At 42.3% G+C, this 22,097-nt stretch overlaps 1 protein-coding gene across 1 annotated transcript; it reads right to left on the bottom strand.

Annotated features, from left to right (window-relative positions):
• Positions 1-732: 732 nt before the first annotated feature.
• Positions 733-18,850, bottom strand: ndufb6 (NADH:ubiquinone oxidoreductase subunit B). Its single transcript, XM_063049002.1, has 4 exons — positions 18,434-18,850; positions 8,663-8,755; positions 3,004-3,048; positions 733-951 (listed from the first exon to the last, which is right to left on the bottom strand). Exons 1-4 carry the CDS (start codon positions 18,833-18,835, stop codon positions 880-882), a joined length of 612 nt encoding a protein of 203 aa, XP_062905072.1. The 5' UTR covers positions 18,836-18,850; the 3' UTR covers positions 733-879.
• Positions 18,851-22,097: the final 3,247 nt, after the last annotated feature.

Below are 22,097 nucleotides of genomic sequence, written 5' to 3'. Positions count from 1 at the left end.
TGGTGAAGTTAAGGGCAAACTGCATAAACATTAGAAGAAAGAAAAAAAGAGATATGCTAATAAGGTGGAATGAAGAGTGGGTTTGGATTTATGTGTAACAAACACAAGTTCAGACTATTGGGACTGAACAGCTAGTTTATCCTGGAGGAGGAAGTACTGTAGTGTGTTTGGTAAAGAAGTGCATATATGTAACTGATGGGAGTTGACCACAGACTGTGCATGGCATGGAGACAAAGTAAAGGTGTTGTTATGCTGCTTATCTAAAATCCAAACTGCAGTTGGATGAGACTGGATTTGATCAGCTCACAATGACATTACATGTATTGTAGAGGTTACTGTAATGGCTAATGAAGAATTAGAAATGTGGTGTAATTAAAGCATACTTATTTCCATATTGAACACAAGTTTATGATTGGGTATATTTTTTGTAATTGGGATATACTTACTGTTGTATATTTAATGTAAATCTATCTACAGTTGGGTATATACATTGCAATTTTTTTACTTACTAAATAAAGTTAAATTAAAAATAGTTTTGATATCTGTTAACCAAGTCTCAAGTTTTTTTCCTTTGCACACTAGATCCCCTGCCACAGTAAATTGCCTTACTGCGTTTAACCAATTTTATTCTAGATATTTTTCTAGATCTTGGGTTTACGTTGAAGGTACGTTTGCCTGTAATGCAGCAGTTTGAAGTCAAGTATGCAGATGACAGCAGTAAGCTCACAGGGTGAAGTTAAGAAACAAGTGATTGTGTTCCGAATACTGGTAAATCAGTATTTTAATGATAAATAAGTCATTCAAAAAGGAACAGCTGCATTTGTGTCTTTCATTTGAAGTTAATCATATACCATTGACATCAGATGCCAACATGAGCCTTTAATGGTGCTTCGGATGCTCATCTTTGACGAGTGGTGGAATCACTTCCCCAGTTTCCAAAACTGTGTCACCCTGAAGGAACAAACCAATTGATTTAACCTCAGTGAAGAAATGATTCATTGTCAGTCACTAACGCTACATAGGCTTTATAGCAGAGGCTGCATGTCACCCTTATTGAAATCCAGCATCACTGAATTAAACATTTCATAGTGCAATGTTCATCCAATCTACATATTGCTTCTGTAGAGTTAACATAAAGCACGGATCTTTCAATGCAGCTGTAATATTTAGCTCATCTAATTCCCACTGAGTTTGAAAGTGCAGTGCATGTTATTCTTAATAGAAATATACCCAGTTGTTGAACATTTTCAACGTTTGGTTTCTGATCTAACATTTCTGTTACTGTGTAATCACAGCTCAAAACAGCAAAGTGCATTATTTGACATTGTTTCTCATCCACACTACAGTATACTTACAGTAAATTTTTATCAATTTACCACTTGATCTAGGGAATATAATCTTGGTCCTTGCCACTTATCTTTATAATTTAATTAAATTTTTGGAATCCAGGTTTCATTCTGTTAGATCTACACTGCATACTCCAAGATATATGTATCTTTCCAAAGAGTGTGCTCAGAATATAATGGCCTACTTAGAACCCAAGTGTTAGGTGTCTGATTTCTAATCAAGAGAATAGGAGCAAGACTACATCACCAGGCCAATCAAACTTGTCTCGCCATTCATGGTAGTGTAGTGGTAAAGCACAATGCTTTACAGTACAAGGAAGCCGGTTCAGTTCCTGCGGCTGTCTGTAGGGAGTTTGTATGTTCTCCCTCTGACCACGTGAGTTTCCTTCCACAGTCCAAAGACATACCGGTTGGTAGGTTAATTGGTTATTGTAAATTGTCATGTGGTTAGGAGAGGACTAAATCGGCGATTGCTGGGTGGCATGGTTCAAAGGGCCGGAAGAGCCTATTCCATGCTGTATCTAGCTATAAATCTGAATTGAGGAAATGAGGGTTATGGGAAAATGGCACACCATAGATGAGCCCTGCTCTTGTCTGTCTGCATGTGTCTTTTTCTCTCTAGAGAGAGCGGGGGTGGGGTGGGGGAAGAGAGACAGATACCAGGGCTCACCTCAAGTCCTGATCTTGTCTGTTTCTCGATAGAGATACAGAGATCAGGGCTGTTAACCCTCAATTCTTTGATTCACCTTTAATATTTTTAATAATCTGTTCTCCACCACCCTTTGGAACAGATAAGTTAAAGATTCACAGCCCTCAGAAAAGGAACTTTATATGACCAGTCCTAGTTAGTGGTCTAAACTGTCTAGCCTCTCCAGGTAGCACAACCTAGTTTTCTCGATGTAATAAGTATTCTATGAGCTTGATTTTTTTGTATGTACTTCTGATTCCCTTCCACTTCCACTTTTTTTTCGGCACACTTGTTCAACTTCTCTAATGAAGGTACCCCAAGTAAAATTCTATTCACAAAAATGTATCTTACCTTGTAGAAATGAGGTAATATGTCCACAGAATGTTTGGCACATGTAAATAGCATAATTATTCTTATCAATTACTTCATCAGACACCTTCACATCCAGAGGCCCCATGACTCACACAACCCGGTCCAAAATGAGAGCAATTTCATTGTGTGGGAAGAATCTTGCAAATAAGCAAGAATGAATCAGACACGTCTCCATTTGCAAATATCTGATAGGACATTCCTTGGAGAACTGCTGTTTTTTTCTAATCATTCCAGTTCTTGAAATGTGATGGGAGAGTGTGATCTGCACATAAGGTGGCATTCAGCTTCACCGAGTGACTCAGGCCTTGCTTGCCTTATGTAACAAGCTCAGGCTGTGAAAAGATGTACTCCTTAGCCATTGATATGCTATGACTAGAAAATAATTTCTTTTCTGGTATTTCATTTCTCATTATCTCTGCATTTTTTCATCTGTGGGGATTTCAAAGATTCCATTTTGGATTTCCACTGCCTGACTTTTCTGCTCCTCCAACTCTCCTTTGCATCAAGTTACTATTTCTCAGCTGAAGTTTAATTTGTGTGATTTCAGAGAAGATGCACAATTGAATTTGTTAACTCAATCCACTCAAGGTAACTTACTGGAAAAATCCTGGGCTTCACATTTACAATACCATATGGTTTAGCCTGTGAAATAAAAACACAGATTTAAGAAAGATAATATTTTGGCTCTGAGAAATCAAACTAAATGCAAACATTAAAAAGGCAGGCAACAAGTATAACTCAACAATTCAAATGTTTGAAGATAATTCAGTAATGAACATCAAGGTCCCACAAGGGGATATTAGGAGAGTGACTTAAAGCACAGCCAAAGAAGTAGGGTTTAAAGGATCCCCCTAAAAATGAAACAGGCACAAGGTTAAGATATGCTAGGGTCTTGGCAGCAAAAACCCCAGTCACTTTTTTTTGGTTGTTGAGAGAAGTTTCTTTAATAGGGAGAATATAAAATTCGTTGAAAATAATTTTCTTGTGCATTCCTTTCTCTTACTGGTTCTTTTATATTTCTTTTACATTTTTGTCTTTCTCACAAGAAATTAATGAGTAAATGGAAAATGGGAAAGAGAGGCTGTATTATTATGGATGTTTGACTATGATGTTGTGGGGCGTACTTGATGACCAGCTGGCCTTTTCATACCCAACGCTTTTATATGTCCTGATTTGTCTTTCCTGTGAGACTAGATGAAGAGTACAAGGACCACTTGCAATTCTTTATCAATAGTAATTCCTAACTTCACAGTCCACATGGTTAAGATCCCCAGTGCATCAGAAGTTAATATAGGCTGATATGGATTCAGATGTTAATATTCAGTAGTCTATGCCAGGAGAAAGTTTGAGCTCCTTTGTTTGTACATGAAGGGAATAAAATCCATTTTAGCGACTAGAATGGGTAGGACCTCAATGCAGACTGCAGCAACACACTGCCATAACAATAGGAACACAGCACCTAATCCTTCAACATAAATATCAGATTGAAAGTTAAGAGTTGGCCTTTATAACTGTTTTTATCCAGTGAGTTCTGAACTACCAGCCCACATGTGTATGAGTTTTCTAACTTTACTCCATTTGGACCTTAGAACAGCTGAGGAGAAATCCCTACTATTTTGTGTCATTAGCTACACCACAAACAACAATTAAATAAATAACAACTTTATTTTCAAGTTACATTAACTTTTGATATTACTTTAGTTGTGAGATCTTGCTGTGCATAAATTGGCTGCTGCATTTCCAACATTACAACTGTTTAACAAGAACTTCATTTGGTATAAAGCATTTTGGAAGGACAAACACAGTAAATTGTAGGGCACTGAGGAATGCGGAGGAACAAAGAGATCTGGGAGTTCAGATACATAATTCCCTGAAAGTGGTGTCACAGGTAGACAGGGTTGTAAAGAAGGCTTTTGGCATCCTGGCATTCATAAATCAAAGTACTGAGTATAGGAGCTGGGATGTTATGGGGAGGTTGTATAAGACATTGGTGCAGCCAAATTTGGAAAATTGTGTACAGTTCTGGTCACTTAACTATAGGAAGGATATCAGTCAGATTGAAAGAGTGCAGAGAAGATTTACTAGGATGTTGCCGGGTCTTCAGGAGTTGAGTTACAGGGAAAGATTGAACAGGTTAGGACTTTATTCTTGGAGCGTAGAAGAATGAGGGGAGATTTGATAGAGGTTTACAAAATTATGAGGGGTTTTGACAGAGTAAATGTGAATAGGCTTTTCCACTTAGATCAGGAGAGATAAATACGAGAGAACATGGCTTTAGGGTGAAAGGGGAAAGGTTTAGGGGGAACATCAGGGGGAACTTCTTCACTTAGAGAGGGGTGGGAGTGTGGAACGAGCTGACGTGGTAAATGCAGGCTCACTCTTAAGTTTTAAGAATAAATTGCATAGGTACATGGATGGGAGAGGTCTGGAGGATTATGGACTGGATGCAGGCCAATGGGAGTAGCGGAATAATGTTTTGGCACAGACTAGAAGGGCCGAATGGCCTGTTTTCTCTGCTACAGTGTTCTATGGTTCTAGAGCAGTGGTTCTCAAAGTGGGTAATATCACCATCCTGGGGGCATTCAGTAGCAAGGAGAGCAGCTGAGGGAATACAGGTTTGATTTAACAAATGAATTATTTGTTATAAGCACTTGATTCTCAGTGCCTCATAATTAATTACAATGATCACATAATCACATCTCTTGCTAACTCACCACTCTCTTAGACTTTGCTCGAAGTTGTTGAAAAGCAGTGTAACACTTCTGTATTTGGTGTATCATGGATTGAAGAAATTGTGTTATTTCCAGGCCCTGACCACACATTACTGCCATTCACTACTATAGTACAGAGTTAGCTAGTATGATTCTCATACTCTAATCACACAGTGATACAATTCCTGTGAATTAGGATATGGCATTCAATGAGATAAAGTTCAGAATCTGCCATTTCAAATGGTCTTGACCGCATTTCTCTAGCCCACAACCCAACCGAGATATTACTGCCCCACTTTATGTGCCTTCAGGCAGTCAGTCTGGTTTTACCTGAGTTATGATGACATCATAACTTTCTCCTGTATCAATCACAGTGCTTGAGGTTGGACTTAAAAAGTGAATGACTGCGGTCATTTATCCATAACGAAAATAGCAGAGCAAGATCAAACAAATAAAGTGTAGACAGTATAGTGTGGAATATCTGAAATATGGATTTATACCAGCATCAAGCAACCAACAGCAGCCAATGTGTGTTGCGTGAAAAAGTCCCCCCCCTCCCAAATGAAGCAATGAAACCATCCAGGCTCCTTGAACGTTTGAGGAGAATAGACTCCAATAAGGCAAACCAGAACTCAGCTTATTTTCAGTCACTTTGTGAAAACTTTTAGAAACATAAAACTCTTCAAAGCATGATGGTTTGTGTGCTTCATACATTTCATTGGTCATTGCTAAATGGTTCAAGAGTTGTTAATTAACCTTTATGATTCTTCATTTAAATTTGAACAGATTTGGGGACCTTTTATTCGATATTTTCATTTAATGTAATATTTACCCTTCTTGTTTTTTTTTCACTGTTTTAATGGAGGTCGGGATTGAGGACGTGATGTTAAGTTTAACTCTGTTTGGTTTCAAGTTAGCCCATTGCTTTGCCTTGCTTTTAGTTAGCTGCACGGTGGGTTTTTTTTTGGGGTTTTTTTTTCTTTTTTTCCATTGATATATATAAAATTTAGTATACTATTATGTTATCTTGGTTTCTTATGCTTAAATTACATTGTTTGTAGTAGTTTCTTTTTGGTATTGTTATCTTTTGGAATTTTATTATACTTTAACATTGTATTAATGTTTATATGGCTTACCTTTTTTGTATACTTACTCAATAAAAAGATTTAAAAAGAAAAGAAAGAAAGAGTTGTTAATTGCAAGGGGACTAGAAATAGATATGAAAGGGGAGTCAATATTTCATATCATTGAACAAGTTTTCAAAGATAAGGGCACTCTGCTCACCAACATTCTTAGTTCTGCAACAGATGGGGCACCATCAATGACAGGATACCACTGTGTGGATTATTAGTTTTTTTTTTGGAAAAAGCTGTACCTAACATGTTTACCATTCACTGTGTAAGTGACAGACAACATCTTGTTGTAAAAAACCTAAGTGGTCGGATGACAAATCATTAAATACCATAATCACAGCAGTGAATAAAATCAAGTCCCATGTTCTCAATTCTTAATTATTTTGAAAGCTTTGTACTGAGGGTGCTGAACAGTTTGAACGCTTGCTCTCGCACAAAGAAGCCAGCTGGCTCTTAAAAGGAAACTGCTTTTGTATGCCTTTTGAAATTGTGATAAGTCTTTGAAGACTTGAATGCTTCATTCAGTAATCAACTCAAAAATATTTGGCATGATATTACTTATTTGTCAGAATTATTCACAAAGTCTAATGAAATAACCTTCAATTGCAAGGAAGTGATGTGAATCTTATCAAAGTCAAATCAGTCGTTTTTACATGCAAGTTAATCCTGTTTCAGTGCAACACTGGCTGTTGCAACCTTTTCCAATGTTTGAGCCTCTCTGAGTTGGAAGAGAAAGAAAGAATACCAGATGAGGATATTCAAGTATACTGTGCCCACCTGGGTGAGCTGCAGAAAGACATGACAAAGAGATTTCCGGATCTTCTCTCAATCCAAATTCCATATTGGGTAATAAATCCATTCCTGAACACTTGTAATGAGGAATTAACAGGAAGGATGGAAGAAGAATTGATCTCAATGCAAAATGACTAAAGCAGAGGTTCAAAAAAATCATATCAAGACTTTTGGTTGCAGAAAGAAATCTCTGATCATTTTCTTGCACTGTGGAAAAAGGTCAAGATGTTCTTTATTGCCTTTTCAACATATTTAACGGAACAGAAGTTGTCCAACTTCTTTCAAAGGAACAAAACAGAGTGAAAATTACTAAATGTGGGGATGTGAGACTCCTTCTGAGTGACATTCAGCCTGATATCACTGCGCAAAGCCCTACCATTTCACTGAAAAGTGAAAAAGCAATGAAGTACTGAATAGTTGGACCACTAGTACGCTCTAAAACTGTTGATGAAAATTCCTTTTACTGTAATTAAATAATTTTATTAGTAGCTTTAAATAGACTTGAATGAATTTTGCAATTTATTTCCACTGCTTTGAATTTGTAACTCTTCTCTTCTTTCACTGTGCACTGTAAATTAGAATTCTTTATAGTTTTTATGTAATGGCTGGAAAGGGTTGGTGGGGGGAGAGACACTAGGGATGTTGTCTGGGAGCCAAGGGGGTGGTAATCCAAAAAAAAAATTGGTAACGACTGCACTGTAGAATTGCAAGTATTTTAATGTTTATCCATACTCTGGTTTAATTTGGCACTAGCGAAGATGTTTGAAACTTACTGGTAGTTCGGTAGGCAAGAGGTTCAACTAAAAACATTACCTATAACACCCTTTATGAAGCAAATTGTGGTGAAGTATCACCGCAGGCAGCGAGGAGGCAGGTGGAGATGAGGCTGGTTCGGTGGATCAGCAGAGCCGGGGCATTGTGAGGCGCAACGTGTTCGAGCCGGGGTAACAGACCGAGGTGGTATTGCTGCCGGAGATGGAATGAGCGATTTGGAGAGGAGCCGATGCGGAAGTTTCGATGACCGTCCACCTAACCCGGGTGCAAGATTGCTCCAAGCTCCGAGCCAATTAGGTGAAATCGAGATGGCTTTGCAAGCGTACCGTGGTGCTGGGGTCTGGGTCCTAGAGTGAGGCACTACCCGGAGCTTGGACAATTTAAACGACAGCACAGATAGACTGGAAGCCCAAGTGTCGGGAACAGAGGTGAGGGTCGAGCTGATTTCGCTTGCTCTCCTGCAAACGTTCATTCTTTTTCCATGGCACCAAGACCGTGAACTGATCCGGCTGCTGTTCGTTTTTGCCCCGCTGGTGCGATGAACTGGGACTGAGGCTTGTGCCTACTCCCAGCTGCTCCAGGAGCAGGTCTCAGGTTCAGTCCGGTTCGGAATGCCGTTGACTAGCTTCTATTGTTTACGTGATTCGTGTCCCCCCCCGCCCCCCTGCGCAGTGTATTTTTGGTCTTTTTAAAAAAATTGAGTTATTTGGGATTCTTGCTTTGTGGCTGCCTAAAAGCCAGCAAATCTCAAGGTGTATAATTTATACATTCTTTGATAATAAATGTGTTTTGAAATTTGCCAATAATTCAGAAGTCTGCATAGTAACCCTTTGTATTGGTACTTACATCGACATGGTACTTTATGTAATAATGAACAACCCAAGCAGGAATCAGTAATCGACTCAGAGTCCACCAACCTGCATTACATGCCTTGTAAGTCTGAAACACAGAAAAATAATATGTAAACATACACAAAGATGAGGGGTATAAAAGAATTCAGAAAGATTTCATTCAAAACCACCATTTTGAAAGATGCCATTTCCAGAACCTGACTAGACTCTACACAGTACATTTAGATTAGATTAGATTATGAGAACATTCTGTCCCCGTTTATTGTCATTTAGAAATGCATATATGTTCCTCCGGAGTGATATCACAGAAAAACAGGACAAACCAAAGACTAACACTGACAGAACCACATAATTATAACATATAGTTACAGCAGTGCAAAGCAATACCATAATAAGGAACAGACCATGGGCATGGTAAAAAAAAGTCTCAAGTCCCGATCGACTCCCGAGTCCCCGATAGCAGGCGGCAAAAGGGAGAAACTCCCTACCATAAACTTTCAGGCACCAACAACTGCCGATGCATTGGACGGACCCAACAACAGCCGACACTGACTCTGTCCATCCGAAAACTTTGAGCCTCCGACCAGCCTCTCTGATACAGCCTCCCGAGCGCAATCCTCTGCCGAGCGCCTTCGACCTAGCCCCGGCCGCCGAAACAAGCAAAGCCGAGGATTCGGGGCCTTCTGCTCTGGAGATTCCGGTTACCACACAGTAGCAGCAGCAGTGAAGCGGGCATTTCAGAAGTTTCTTCAGATGTTCCTCCGCACTCTCACGTCTGTCTCCATCAAATCGGAATTGTGCACGGTCCCCTACTTGACAGATTACAGATATCATTCACTGGAGAGGCCACGCGCTGCTAAATTGCTGAAACATTATGTCCAATCAAATCCATCCATGAGACACAGTGCATTCTCTCGGTTTCAGCCTCACTTTCACATTCACAGGTGAATGATGTAGATAAAAAAGGGAATTTTTTCCAGTATGATATTGATCTGAAAATTTTAGAATTTCTCAGCAGATCAGTCTTTCTGTTTTCTGGTGCCTTTCACACTGAAACTGATTTACAGCTTTAGTGTATTTCTTGCTGTAATACAGAAAATGTGAAACCAAGGTGGTTGAAGGTTAAATTAGCCCCAAACAATGGGAAGAATACTCTTTAATTATTCTGTGTACTGCTTCACAGAATGTCCTGGCCGCCACTTGCTAACATATTTGGCCCCTGGGTTTACCAAGTAACCCACTGAGTCAACAGACCAAATATACTTCATAACTGGCCCCTTAATTCTACAGCAGGTACAAGTAGCACATTTCATTCATTGCAATGGGGTCACCAACCTTGAGCTTAATTTTCTTTATTTTAATTTTCTGTTTAATTCTAAATGAGTCCTGGGCAGCTACACAACTGAGGGGCAAATGCAGCTCTGGGTCCAACTCCAGAGGCAGATGGAGAAGAGTACAATGCAGCCTATTATGTCTTACTCCTTGTGGCTGAGGGAACCAAGAGCAACTGCAGCTCACTACTCAAATTCTGGTCACCTACATCCAACGAATGTAAGCTTCTATTTACTATCTTAGCTGTGGACAGGTTGTAATCATAGGACAGCAGAATTAAACTTGACACACAATGCCAACTGAAAAAAATTCAAGGGAGAACACTGATTGAGAACAGCACTGAATGTGAAGTTGTTACTGTCTGTTGTCTCTCACTGTTCAGTTAAATAAAACCATAAGCATCTGCTGGTCATGAACAATACTGTACCATGCTTCAGGAAAGAATATCCTCAGGAAGAGATTTCAGGAACGGAAGAAGTATCGATAACAATTGAAAGGTAATGAACAGATAAGAGCAACATCTGCCTACAATAGCCGGCAACCATTGTGAATCTGGAACATGAACCTATTTACAGGACTTACTGAAACATCCTTGCTGGCCACAAATACACATGGTCCTCATTCCAGAATGACTGCCTGTGACATCCAGTTATTATTTCAAATGTGCCATCAAGAAGCCCTGCTGAAACTTAAGACAATGGGACTCACTCGAGTGAAACCAGTCTAGTGTCGGAATCATACCTTGATAATTGTAAAACGCAAACAAGAGGAATTCTGCAGATGCTGGAAATTCAAGCAACACACATCAAAGTTGCTGGTGAACGCAGCAGGCCAGGCAGCATCTCTAGGAAGAGTCGACGTTTCAGGCCGAGACCCTTCGTCAGGACTAACCAACTGAACTTGATGATTGTGGTTGTTGGAAACGATTAATTCCACCCCAGGACATCACTGCAGGATTTTCAGACTCTAATCAAGGTTTATAATGTGTTCTAGTTTCTAGTTCCCGCTCTGGTTGCTCCTTTCTTCTTACTACTTTTGGCTGATTTTTGAATCGGGGCATACTGAGCTGAATGGAACTGAAATATGAACTAACTTTCGATTTTGTGTTTTATATTCTGTGTTTTTGTTCTTTTTTGTTGCCAATTATGTGATTTTTTTTGCGCATGAGGGCAGAAGGGAGTTTGACCCTTGATATTTTTCTCTGAATGGATTGGTTCTAATCGTTTTTCTTTGTTTTGTGACTGTCTGTGGCAAAGATGAATCTCAGGATTGTATACTCCATAATAAATGATAATAAATGTACTTTGAATCCTGAATTGTCTTCATTTGCTTCATCAATGACTTATCACTCATCAGTCAGAAGTAAGGATGCTTGCTGATGTTAAATTCTACTTGTAATACTTTGGCAAACAAAGCAGACCATACCTGCATGCAGCAAGACCTTAATAATATTCAGACATAGGCTGATAAATAGCAAGTGACACTGTTTTCACATTAGTGCCAGGCAATCACCTTGCCCAATATGACAGTATCCAACAAACCAACTTGACATTGGATGGCATCACTAGAGTTCTTCCACATGAACATATTGATCAGCAAGAAACTCAATTAGCCCAGCCACATAAAAATTGTGACTACACGAGTTCAGATCCTATGATAAGTGAAACACCTCCTGTCACCCACAAAGCTCTTCTAGCACCTACAATTCTAAATCATGACAGAAATCTCCCTACTTGCCTGGTTGAATACAACTCTACAATACTCAAGAAACTCACATCATACAGGTCAAACAGGCTGCTTAATCGATACCACATCCACCACTAACACAATGTGCAATATCATCTCTAAAGAGGACAAGAGCACCTAGTGCAGTTGTCCATGACCCCATCCAAGCTGTACATTATCCTAACTTGTAAATACACATTGTCTTGAAAAAGTAGTCAGCCCCCACAACTATTTTCACATTTTACTGTCTCATTTCTAAGTTTTAAATATATTGAAGTAAGATTGTTTTGAGCTAATACACAAAACATCGTGCATCATGACAAATCAAAAGAAAATTTCCAAAACCTATCAACAATTTACTAAAAATTAAAAACCAAAATTGCCAAGCTAAAAAAGTATCCATTTCTTCTGTAATTTCTGTGCTAACTTTCCTCTGGTGCAATACTGTACACTACGTTACCAACCTGTCCAACTTGACGTAGATAATTAGAGTATCACCTGTTTTCAATGAATTCATAAGAATACATAACCCCTCTCTTTGTAAGGTCTAGTAGTATGGTAGATTTTCAACAGACCAAACTGAAGTGAAGACAAAAGAGCATTCAAGGCAAGACAGGGAAATGATAATAGAGAAGCACAAATCTGGGAAAGGGTACAAGACCATGTCAAAGTCACTGAACATATCTCAAGAGTTCAGTGCAGTCCATCATGTAAACGTAGAAAAAATATGAAACCACAGGAATACTGAGTAGGTTAGACCGCCCCTCGAAACTTAGTCACCGGGGAAGAATAACACTTGTAAGAGAGGCTACTGTGATGCCAACAGTCACTCTGAGTGAGCTGCAGAAGTCAGTGGCTACAACTGGGGGTGAAGTTCATGGCTCCACAATCTAAGGCCTTGCACAAAAAAGGTATTTATGAAAGGGTGGCAAGGAAGAAGCCCTTGCTAAAAAAAGAGCATTTCCTTGGCCATAATGACTTTGCAATGCATCACATAGAAGGTACTGTAAAGATGTGGAAGAAGGTCTTGTGGTCAGATGAGACTGAAGTGGAAGTTTTTGGCCTCAACACTAAGCGGTACTCGTGTTATAAATCTAATACTGTGCATCAGCCTGGTAACACCATCGCCCCCATAAAGTATGGTGGAGGTAGCATCATGCTGTAAGATGCTTTTCAGTGGCAGGGACTGGAAATCTGGTCAGGATTGATGTGAAGATGAATGCTGCTAAATACAGAGAGATCCTGGATAAAAACCTGCGAGGCTCTGCCAGATAGCCCAAACTAGGGAGGAAATTCATCTTTCAGCAGGACAACGACCAAAAGCACACTGCCAGAGCAGCCACGGACAGGCTTCAATGAAGAAAATTTATATCCTTGAGTGGCCCAGTCAAGAAGCTGACATTAACCCAATAAAACATCTCTGTCTATACCTCAAGACTGCTGTCCACTTTCACTCCCCATCCAACCTGGCACAGCTTGAGCAATTTTGCAAGGAGGAACAGGCAAATGATGTTGTGCAAAGCTAACAGACATATCCAAAAAGATTATTGGTTGCAATAGCTGTGAGAGGTGGTTCAATTAAGTACTGAGCAAAGGGGGATGAATACCTTGAACTGCTGACATTCCAGTTTTTGAATGTTTAGTTTTTTAGGCTTTACAATTTTCCCTTTTTTTTGGATTCTACTGTGAAAAAGAAGCATGCGATTCAAAATAAAAATCCTCTGTTAAATTGATCAAACCTCTGGTTCTAATAGTCATTTATTTGAACAAAGGGTTGGGGGTTGAATACTTATACAGGGCACCATATCACCCTTCCTTCATTATCTCTGTGTCTGCAGCATGGACGTTCCCATCCAAAAGTAGCATAGGAGTACCTTCACTCAAAGGACTCAAGTTCATGGAAGCGGCTCCCCACTGCCATGTCGAGTGTATTTAGTGACAGACCGAGACATAAAATACCCATACGCTGAGGTGTGTTAGAAAATTACAAGTTCAGCCTTTTACATACACCAACAAATCTAAATTGCTTGGTCTCCCAGGCACAATCAGAACATTACAGCACAGAAACAGACCCATTGGCCTATCTAATCTGTGCCGAGTTATTAGTGTGCCTAAACCCTTCGACCTGCACCCAGACAATAACCCTCTATTAGATTATGAAGACACGTAGTCCTCTTTTATTGTCATTTAGTAATGTATGCATTAATAAGTGATACATTATTTCCTCCGGTGTGATATCACAAAACACAGGACAAACCAAGACTGAAAAAACTAACAAAACTACATAATTATAACATATAGTTACAACAGTGCAACAATACCATAACTTGATGAAGAAGTCCATGAGCACAGTAAAAAGTTCAAAGTCTCTCAAATGTCCCACATCTCATGCAGACGGGAGAAGGAAGAAAAACTCTCCCTGCCGTGTCGACCACAATCCGACTCTGAGTCATCCAAAAACTTCGAGCCTCCGATCAGCTCTCCGACACCGAGTACTGAGCGCCATCTCTGTCCGAACGATTCGACCTCCCTCCCAGTTGCCAAAAGCAGGCAAGGCCAGGGATTTTGAGGTCTACCCTCCGAAAGGTTCCCCTCCACACAGTAACGACAGCAGCGGATGAGCATTTCAGAAATTTCTCCAGATGTTCCTCTGTGCTTTCACGTCCGTCTCCATCAAATCAGAATTGTCCACGGCCCCTATTTAACGGATACGATATCATTTTTCACCGGAGGGCTGCGCACACAGAGGCGCGCCACCATCTTCTCCTCCCGCTTCCTATCCAAAATTTCTCTTAAATGTTGACATCAAACCTGCATCCACCACCTTCTGAGTGAAAAAGTTTCTCATTTTCCCCTTAAACATTTCACCTTTCACCCTTAACCATGCCCTTTGGTTCTAGTCTCACCCAACCTCAGTGGAAAAAGTCCATTCAGAAATCTGATGGCAGAGGGGAAGAAGCTGTTTTTGATATGTTGAGTGTGTCTTAAGGCTCTGGTACCTCCTCCATGATGGTAGCAGTGAGAAGAGGACATGACCTGGGTGATGGGTGCCACCTATTTGAGGCATCGCCTTTTGAAGGTGTCCTGGATCTCGGGAATGCCCATGAGTTGAGCTGTCTGTGTTTACAACTTTCCCCAATGCTGCACAGTGGCCCCTCCATACCAGACTGTGACGTAACCAGTCAGAATGTTCTCCACAGTACATCTATAGAAACTTGCAACTGTCTTTGGTGACATTCCAAGTCTTCTCAAACTCTAATGCAATGTAGCCACTGTCAAGCTTTCTTTGTAATTGCATTAATGTATTGGGCCCAAGACAAATCTTCAGAGACATTGATATCCAGGAACTTGAAACTGCTCAGCCTTTCTGCTTGCTGACCCCTCGATGAGGACCGGTGTGCATTCACTAGACTTCCCCTTCCTGAAGTCCTCCATCAATTCCTTGGTCTTAATGATGTTGAGTGTGAGGTTGTTGCTGTGACACCACTCAGCTAGCTGATCCATCTCGCTCCTGCACACCTCCTCATCACCGTCTGAAGCTCCGGTAAGAATAGCTGTGTTGTTGGCAAATTTATAGATAGTGTTTGAGCTGTGCTGGCCACACAGTTGTGGGTGTACAGAGAGTACAGCAGGGTGTTAAGCACACGTTCTTGAAACGTACCAGTGTTGGTTGTAGGCAAGGGGGAGATGTTATTTCCCATCCTCAAATACGGTGGTCTCGCGGTGAAGAATTCAAGGATCCAGTTGCAGAAGGAGGTACAGAAAACCAGGTTTCGGAGCTTGTTGATTAGAACTGAGCACATGATTGTGTTCAATGCTGAGCTGTACTCAATAAACAGCAGCCTGATGTAGGTACCACTGTTGTCCAAGTGATTCAACGTTGAGCGGAGAGCCAGTGTGATTGCATCCACTGTAGATCTGTTGTGGTGACAGGCAAATTGCAGTGGATGCAGGTCCTTGATTTGTCAGGAGTTGATTCTAGCCGTGACCAATTTCTCAGGGCACTTCATCACAGGAGATGTGAGTGCCGTGACCAATTTCTCAGAGCACTTCATCACAGGAGATGTGAGTGCCACGACCAATTTCTCAGAGCACTTCATCACAGGAGATGTGAGTGCCGTGACCAATTTCTCAGAGCACTTCATCACAGGAGATGTGAGTGCCGTGACCAATTTCTCAGAGCACTTCATCACAGGAGATGTGAGTGCCGTGACCAATTTCTCAGAGCACTTCATCACAGGAGATGTGAGTGCCGTGACCAATTTCTCAGAGCACTTCATCACAGGAGATGTGAGTGCCGTGACCAATTTCTCAGAGCACTTCATCACAGGAGATGTGAGTGCCGTGACCAATTTCTCAGAGCACTTCATCACAGGAGATGTGAGTGCCGTGACCAATTTCTCAGAGCACTTCATCACAGGAGATGTGAGTGCCGTGACCAATTTCTCAGGGCACTTCATTACAGGAGATGTGAGTGCCGTGACCAATTTCTCAGAGCACTTCATCACAGGAGATGTGAGTGCCACTGGGTGATGGCTGTTAAGGCAGCTCACGCTGCTCTCCTCGGGCATTGGTGTGCTTGTCATCCTTTTACAGCAGTTGGGAACCTCTGACTGCAGCAGAGAGAGATTGAAGATGTCCTTGGACACTCCTGCCAGTTGAATGGCATGGACTTTCAGAGGCTACAAGGCACAGCATCAGGACCTGACGCCTTGCGATTGTTCACCGTCTTGAAAGATGTTCTGATGTCTGCCCCTGAGGCAGAGATCACAGGGTCACCAGATGCTGCAGGGATTCCCACAGGTGGAGTTTTAATCTCCCTTTCAAAGCGTGAATAAAAGGCATTGAGCTCATGTGGGAGTGAAAAAGCATCACAGCCATTCACGATGTTACGTTTCGCTCTGTGGGAAGCAATGGCCTGCAAACCCTGCCAGAGCAGACGTACAACCAATTCTGTCTCCAGCCTCAATCAGAATTGTTTCTTCGCTCTTAAACTAGCTTCCATAGGTTGTACTTGGACTTCTTGTATAGCTCGGGATCACTGGTCTTGAATAACACAGATTTAGCCCTCAGCAGACTATGAATCTCCTGGTTCTTCCACGGATTTTGTTTCAGCATGTCCGGTATGTTCTCAAAGGCACACACTCATCCATCCATGCAGATCTTGATGAAGTCAGTGACAACTGTGGCGCATTCATTCAATTTCTAAGATGAATCCCTGAACACTGTCCACTCCACCGACTGAAAGCAATACAGTAAACCTCTCCTGACCATACCTTCTTGGTCCTCATACTGGTGCTGTGATCTTTAGTCTCTGCCTGTACGCTGGGAGTACAAGTACAATCAGGTGATCGGACTCCCGAAAGTGCGGGTGTGGGATGGCTCGCTAAGTGTTCTTGATGGTGATAGTAACAGTGGTCAGGTGTGTTTGCTCTTCTGGTTCCACAGGTGATATGTTGGTGGAAGTTGTTCAGGGACTTCTTCAAGCTGGCTTGGTTGAAATCCCTTGTAATGATAGGGAAGGCCTCAGGATGCACTGTTTCACGACTGCTGACTACAGTGCACAGCTCCTCTGGAGCCTGTCTGAGATGGAATATGTCAGGATGATGGTGGAAAATTCCCTCAGCAGATAAAAGGATGATATTTGACTTCCAGGTGTTCCAGAATGGGTGAGCAGGACAGCCACACCCATGCACCACAATGAGTTAATCATAAAGCATACTCCACCCCCTCTCCCTTTAAAAGACAGAACTGACCCTCTTTGCAGAGGATGGTGAAGCCACTGGGCTGCATCCAAAATGGTGGCAGTGAGCCACATTTCCAGATGGATTCTTGAGGTAAAGTGAAACAAGGGGGATGGAGACTGGACAGGAAAATGGAAGATCACCAATGATCTTGATCAATGACTGAGTAGGTTCCAAGGTTCTATTCATGCTGCTGACTTATCTACTTATGAAGTAGTCGCCAGATCAAATGTGCAAAGAATGTAAGTTTTGACATTTGGTTAACTGAGCCGAATGTATTGCTAACACTCTTTGAACATTCATCCACCTGAGTCAGGAAGAGAATTAAAGGTACTTGAGCCTGGTCACCCTTGGGCCAGCTTTATACAAAAGACATAAACAGTTAGAAGTCGCAATGCAGACGCGGCGGTGTCGAGGTGCAATTCGGGGAGGGGGGAGCAGTACAAGTTTGCACGTGGATGGGGGTGTCACAGTGCAATCCGAGAATAGATGGGGGGGAGAGGTCACAGTGCAATCCGAGAATAGATGGGGGGGAGAGGTCACAGTGCAATCTGAGAATAGATGGGGGGGAAGAGGTCACAGTGCAATCCAAGAATAGATGGGGGGGAGAGGTCACAGTGCAATCTGAGAATAGATGGGGGGGAAGAGGTCACAGTGCAATCCAAGAATAGATGGGGGGGAGAGGTCACAGTGCAATCTGAGAATAGATGGGGGGGAGAGGTCACAGTGCAATCCAAGAATAGATGGGGGGGAGAGGTCACAGTGCAATCCGAGAATAGATGGGGGGGGAGAGGTCACAGTGCAATCCGAGAATAGATGGGGGGGGAGAGGTCACAGTGCAATCCGAGAATAGATGGGGGGGGGGGGAAGAGGTCGCGATTTACTGGATGCAAGTGGCTAGTTGTCTGTCAGTTCAGGGTGACGGGACCTGCTCTCCACCCACCCCGTTACCATCGGGCACTCACATAAATCCGCCAGAGACTGCGCGGCTGCAGGAAGCTCTCCCAGAACCTGGCCACAGGCCCTTTGCTGTCGGGAAGGACGGGTTCCCGGGGACTCAGCTCCTGATCCTTTAGCCATTGGCGCCGCAACTTCACCAGCTGCTCGAATCGCGCCTTCTCGTCCGGCGTGTAACCCAGCGGCATCTCCAACACCTCCCGAAGCCGCAGCAGCGGCAGCGAACAAACTGAGGTCACCGGGACAGCGCGACCACTCACCCGGGGCGCCCGTTGATGACGTCGCGGCGCCGCTCGGGCTCCCTGTTGCCCCCTGGCGACCAGGAGGAGAACAGAGCGCTCTCCACCTTCACGCAAAATGCTGCAGGAGCTGAGCAGGTCCGGCAGCATCCGTGAAATTGAATAAACCATCGGACCAGACCCTTCTTCAGGACTGAAGTGGAAAGGGGAAGATGTCAGAATGTCAAAGCTGAGGGAAGGGAAGGTGATAGGTGAAGCCGTGGGTGAGAAAGGTATCAGAATCGGGTTTATTATCACCGGCATGTGACGTGAAGTTTAACTTCGCAGCAGCAGCATTTCAATGCAATACATAATCTAGCAGAGAAAAATAATAATTAATAAACAAGTAAATCATTACCTATATTGAATAGATTTTTTAAAACGTGCAAAAACAGAAATGCCGTATACTTAAAAAAAAGTGAGGTAGTGTCCAAAGATTCAATGTCCGTTTAGGAATCGGATGGCAGAGGGGAAGAAGCTGTTCCTGAATCGCTGAGTGTGTGCCTTCAGGTTTCTGTACCTCCGACCTGATGGTAACAGTGAGAAAAGGGCATGCCCTGGGTGCTGGAGGTCCTTAATAATGGATGCTGCCTTTCTGAGACACCACTCCTTGAAGGTGTCCTGGGTACGTTGTAGGCTAGTACCTGAGATGGAGCTGACTAGATTTACAACCCTCTGCAGCTTCTTTCGGTCCTGCGCAGTAGACCCCTATACCAGACAGTAATGCAGCCTGTCAGAATGTTCTCCATGGTACAACTATAGAAGTTTTTGAGTGTATTTGTTGACATGCCAAATCTCTTCAAACTCCTAAAAAAGTATAGCCGCTGTCTTGCCTTCTTTATAACTACGTCGCTATGTTAGGACCAGGTTAGATCCTCAGAGATCTAGACACTCAGGAACCTGAAACTGCTCACTCTCTCCACTTCTGATCCCTCTATGAGGATTGGTGTGTGTTCCTCTGTCTTACCCTTCCTGAAGTCCACAATCAGCTCTTACATTTTACTGACGTTGAGTGCCAGGTTGTTGCTGTGACACCACTCCACGAGTTGGCATATCTCACTCCTGTATGCCCTCTCGTCATCCCCTGAGATTCTACCAACAATGGTTGTATCATCAGCAAATTTGTAGATAGTATTTGAGCTATGCCTAGCCACACAGTCATGTGTATATAGAGAGTAGAGCAGTGGTCTAAGCACACCCCCTGAGGTGCACCAGCGTGATTGTCAGTGAGGAGGACATGTATCACCAATCCACACAGATTGTGGTCTTCCGGTTAGAGCTGCAGAGGAAGGAATCTAACAGGACAGGAGATTGGACAAACCACTTGTTGGGTCCTTTTGTTAAAGAATGAGACAGTTTGTGTTTCCTCACACTCACAGATAGAAAGCCTGGGATATATTGGTCTTTGTAGTTGTATATTTGGTAATGAGGAACTACTGAAACAAAATCTAAGATGGAGCCAAATCTCAACAGTAATCCTACTAATATCCAAATTCAAGATTAAGTTTATTCTCATACAAGTAGACTCAGTGGCCACTTTATTAGGTACATCTGTATACCTGCTCATTAATACAAACATCAAATCAGCAAATCATGTGGCAACTCAATGTATAAAAGCATGCAGGTGTGGTCAAGAGGTTCAGCAGGTCAGGCAGCATCTATGGAAATGAAAAAAACATGGTGTTTTATGCTGAGGCCCTTCATCAGGACTGGAAAGGAAGAGGGAAGATGCCAGACTAAGAAAGTGGGTGTGGGAAAGGAGTATAAGCTAGAAGGTGACAGGTGAAGCCAAGAGGGTGTGGGAGGGGAGATGAGGTGAAAAGCTGGAAGGTGATAGATGGAAAAGGTGAAGGATTGGAGAAGAAGGAATCTGATGGGAAAGGAGAGTGGATCAAGGGAGAAAGAGAAGGAGGAGGGGCACCAGGGGGTGATGATAGGCAGGTGAGGAGAAGAGATAAGATGGGTTGAGGTGTTGCTCGTACCAAACACCAGAATGGGGAAGAAATGTGATCTAAGTGGCTCTGACTGTGGAATGATTGTTTGTGCTAGATGGAGTGGTTTGAGTATCTTCAGAACTACTGATCTGGGATTTTCACACACAACAGTCTCTAGAGTTTAATGGTGCAAAAAACCAAAACATCCAGTGACTCACACAAGAAGTTCTGGTGAATGCAGCAGACCAGGCAGCATCTATAGGAAGAGGTACAGTTGACGTTTCGGGCTGAGACCCTTTGCCAAAATGTCGACTGTACCTCTTCCCATAGATGCTGCCTGGCCTGCGGCGTTCACTAGAATTTTTTGTGTGTGTTGCTTGAATTTTCAGCATCTGCAGATTTCCTCATGTTTACATCCAGTGACTGGCGGTTCTGAGGGAGAAACTGCCCTTTTAATGAGACAGGTCAGAGGAGAAGGCCAGTCTGATTCAAGCTGACAGGAAGGTGACAGTATCTCAAATAACCACATATTACAACAGTGGTGTGTAGAATTGCATCTCTAAATGCACAACATGTGAAACCTTTAAGAGGTTGGGCTACAGCAGGAGAAGACCTCAAATACATAGTCAATGGCCACTTTATTAGTTACAGGAGGTAGCTAATAAAATGGTCACTGAGTGCACCTCCCCAAGGTAAAAAAGCCCTGAATGTTAGTTTCTTACAGCAGCAGTACAGTACATTACAAACATAAGTTAACATTTAAAACAAGTTATACATAAATTTATAATGTACAAAAATCACATGTTAAAAACTGGATTATTCATAACAACGTAGGTGTAAGTTAAGAGACCAAAATATAGCCTGACAGAGGGGTTTTCAGATTGGTTTTGAAGCTTGATGGCAGTGGGGAAAGAAGCTGGCTGTTGGTTCAGAGGAATGGGTTTGCAAGTCACTTGGTTAATTTACTGTAAATGTGCATAATTTTTTTTAAAAAGCTAACAAAAAATCGGTAATTTGATAAATTGTTTTGTTAGTGTCACGCGTACCGAGGTGCAGTGGAAGTGTTTTGAATATCATCCATGTAGGAGCCATGCATCTGTTCCCTGTCTGCTGTCTGCATTGTATTCTGTGCTGCGCGTTTATTATGTTTCTATGGGGGTCCAGGCGCAGATCCATGGTCTCGTGAGACTAATGGATGCCACCATGGTAGCCAGTCACATGAAGGGGGGAGCGTGGTAACAGTGAGGAAATGGAGGCATCGGTGCACTTCCTTGGCCATGGCATCTATATGGTTGGACGGGACAGGTTGTTAGTGAAGTTCATTCCCAGGAATTTGAAGTTCTCAACCTTCTTGGCCTCAGCAACACAGATGTAGACAGAAACCTGTGCACCACCACCCACCCTGCTGTCAATGACCAGCTTTCTTGTTTTGCTGACATTGAAGGCATGTTTTTTTTCAG

Source organism: Mobula hypostoma, chromosome 5 (assembly GCF_963921235.1).
Source record: "Mobula hypostoma chromosome 5, sMobHyp1.1, whole genome shotgun sequence".
In the NCBI taxonomy this organism is placed as follows: Eukaryota; Metazoa; Chordata; class Chondrichthyes; order Myliobatiformes; family Myliobatidae; genus Mobula; species Mobula hypostoma.
The sequence above is the reverse complement of the archived record's forward strand: the minus strand, read 5'-3'. Positions and strand labels throughout refer to the sequence as shown.

Bases quoted from the DNA above. Each gene is read 5' to 3' on its own strand.
- ndufb6 (XM_063049002.1), bottom strand. From the start codon at position 18,835: ATGGTTTATTCAATTTCACGGATGCTGCCGGACCTGCTCAGCTCCTGC. The intron at 3,049-8,662 runs GTAAGTACCAAT...TTTATTTCACAG, and splicing joins ACATAAAGTACCATGTCGAT to GCTAAACCATATGGTATTGT. The intron at 952-3,003 runs GTAAGTTACCTT...TTGTTCCTTCAG, and splicing joins TGAAGCCCAGGATTTTTCCA to GGTGACACAGTTTTGGAAAC.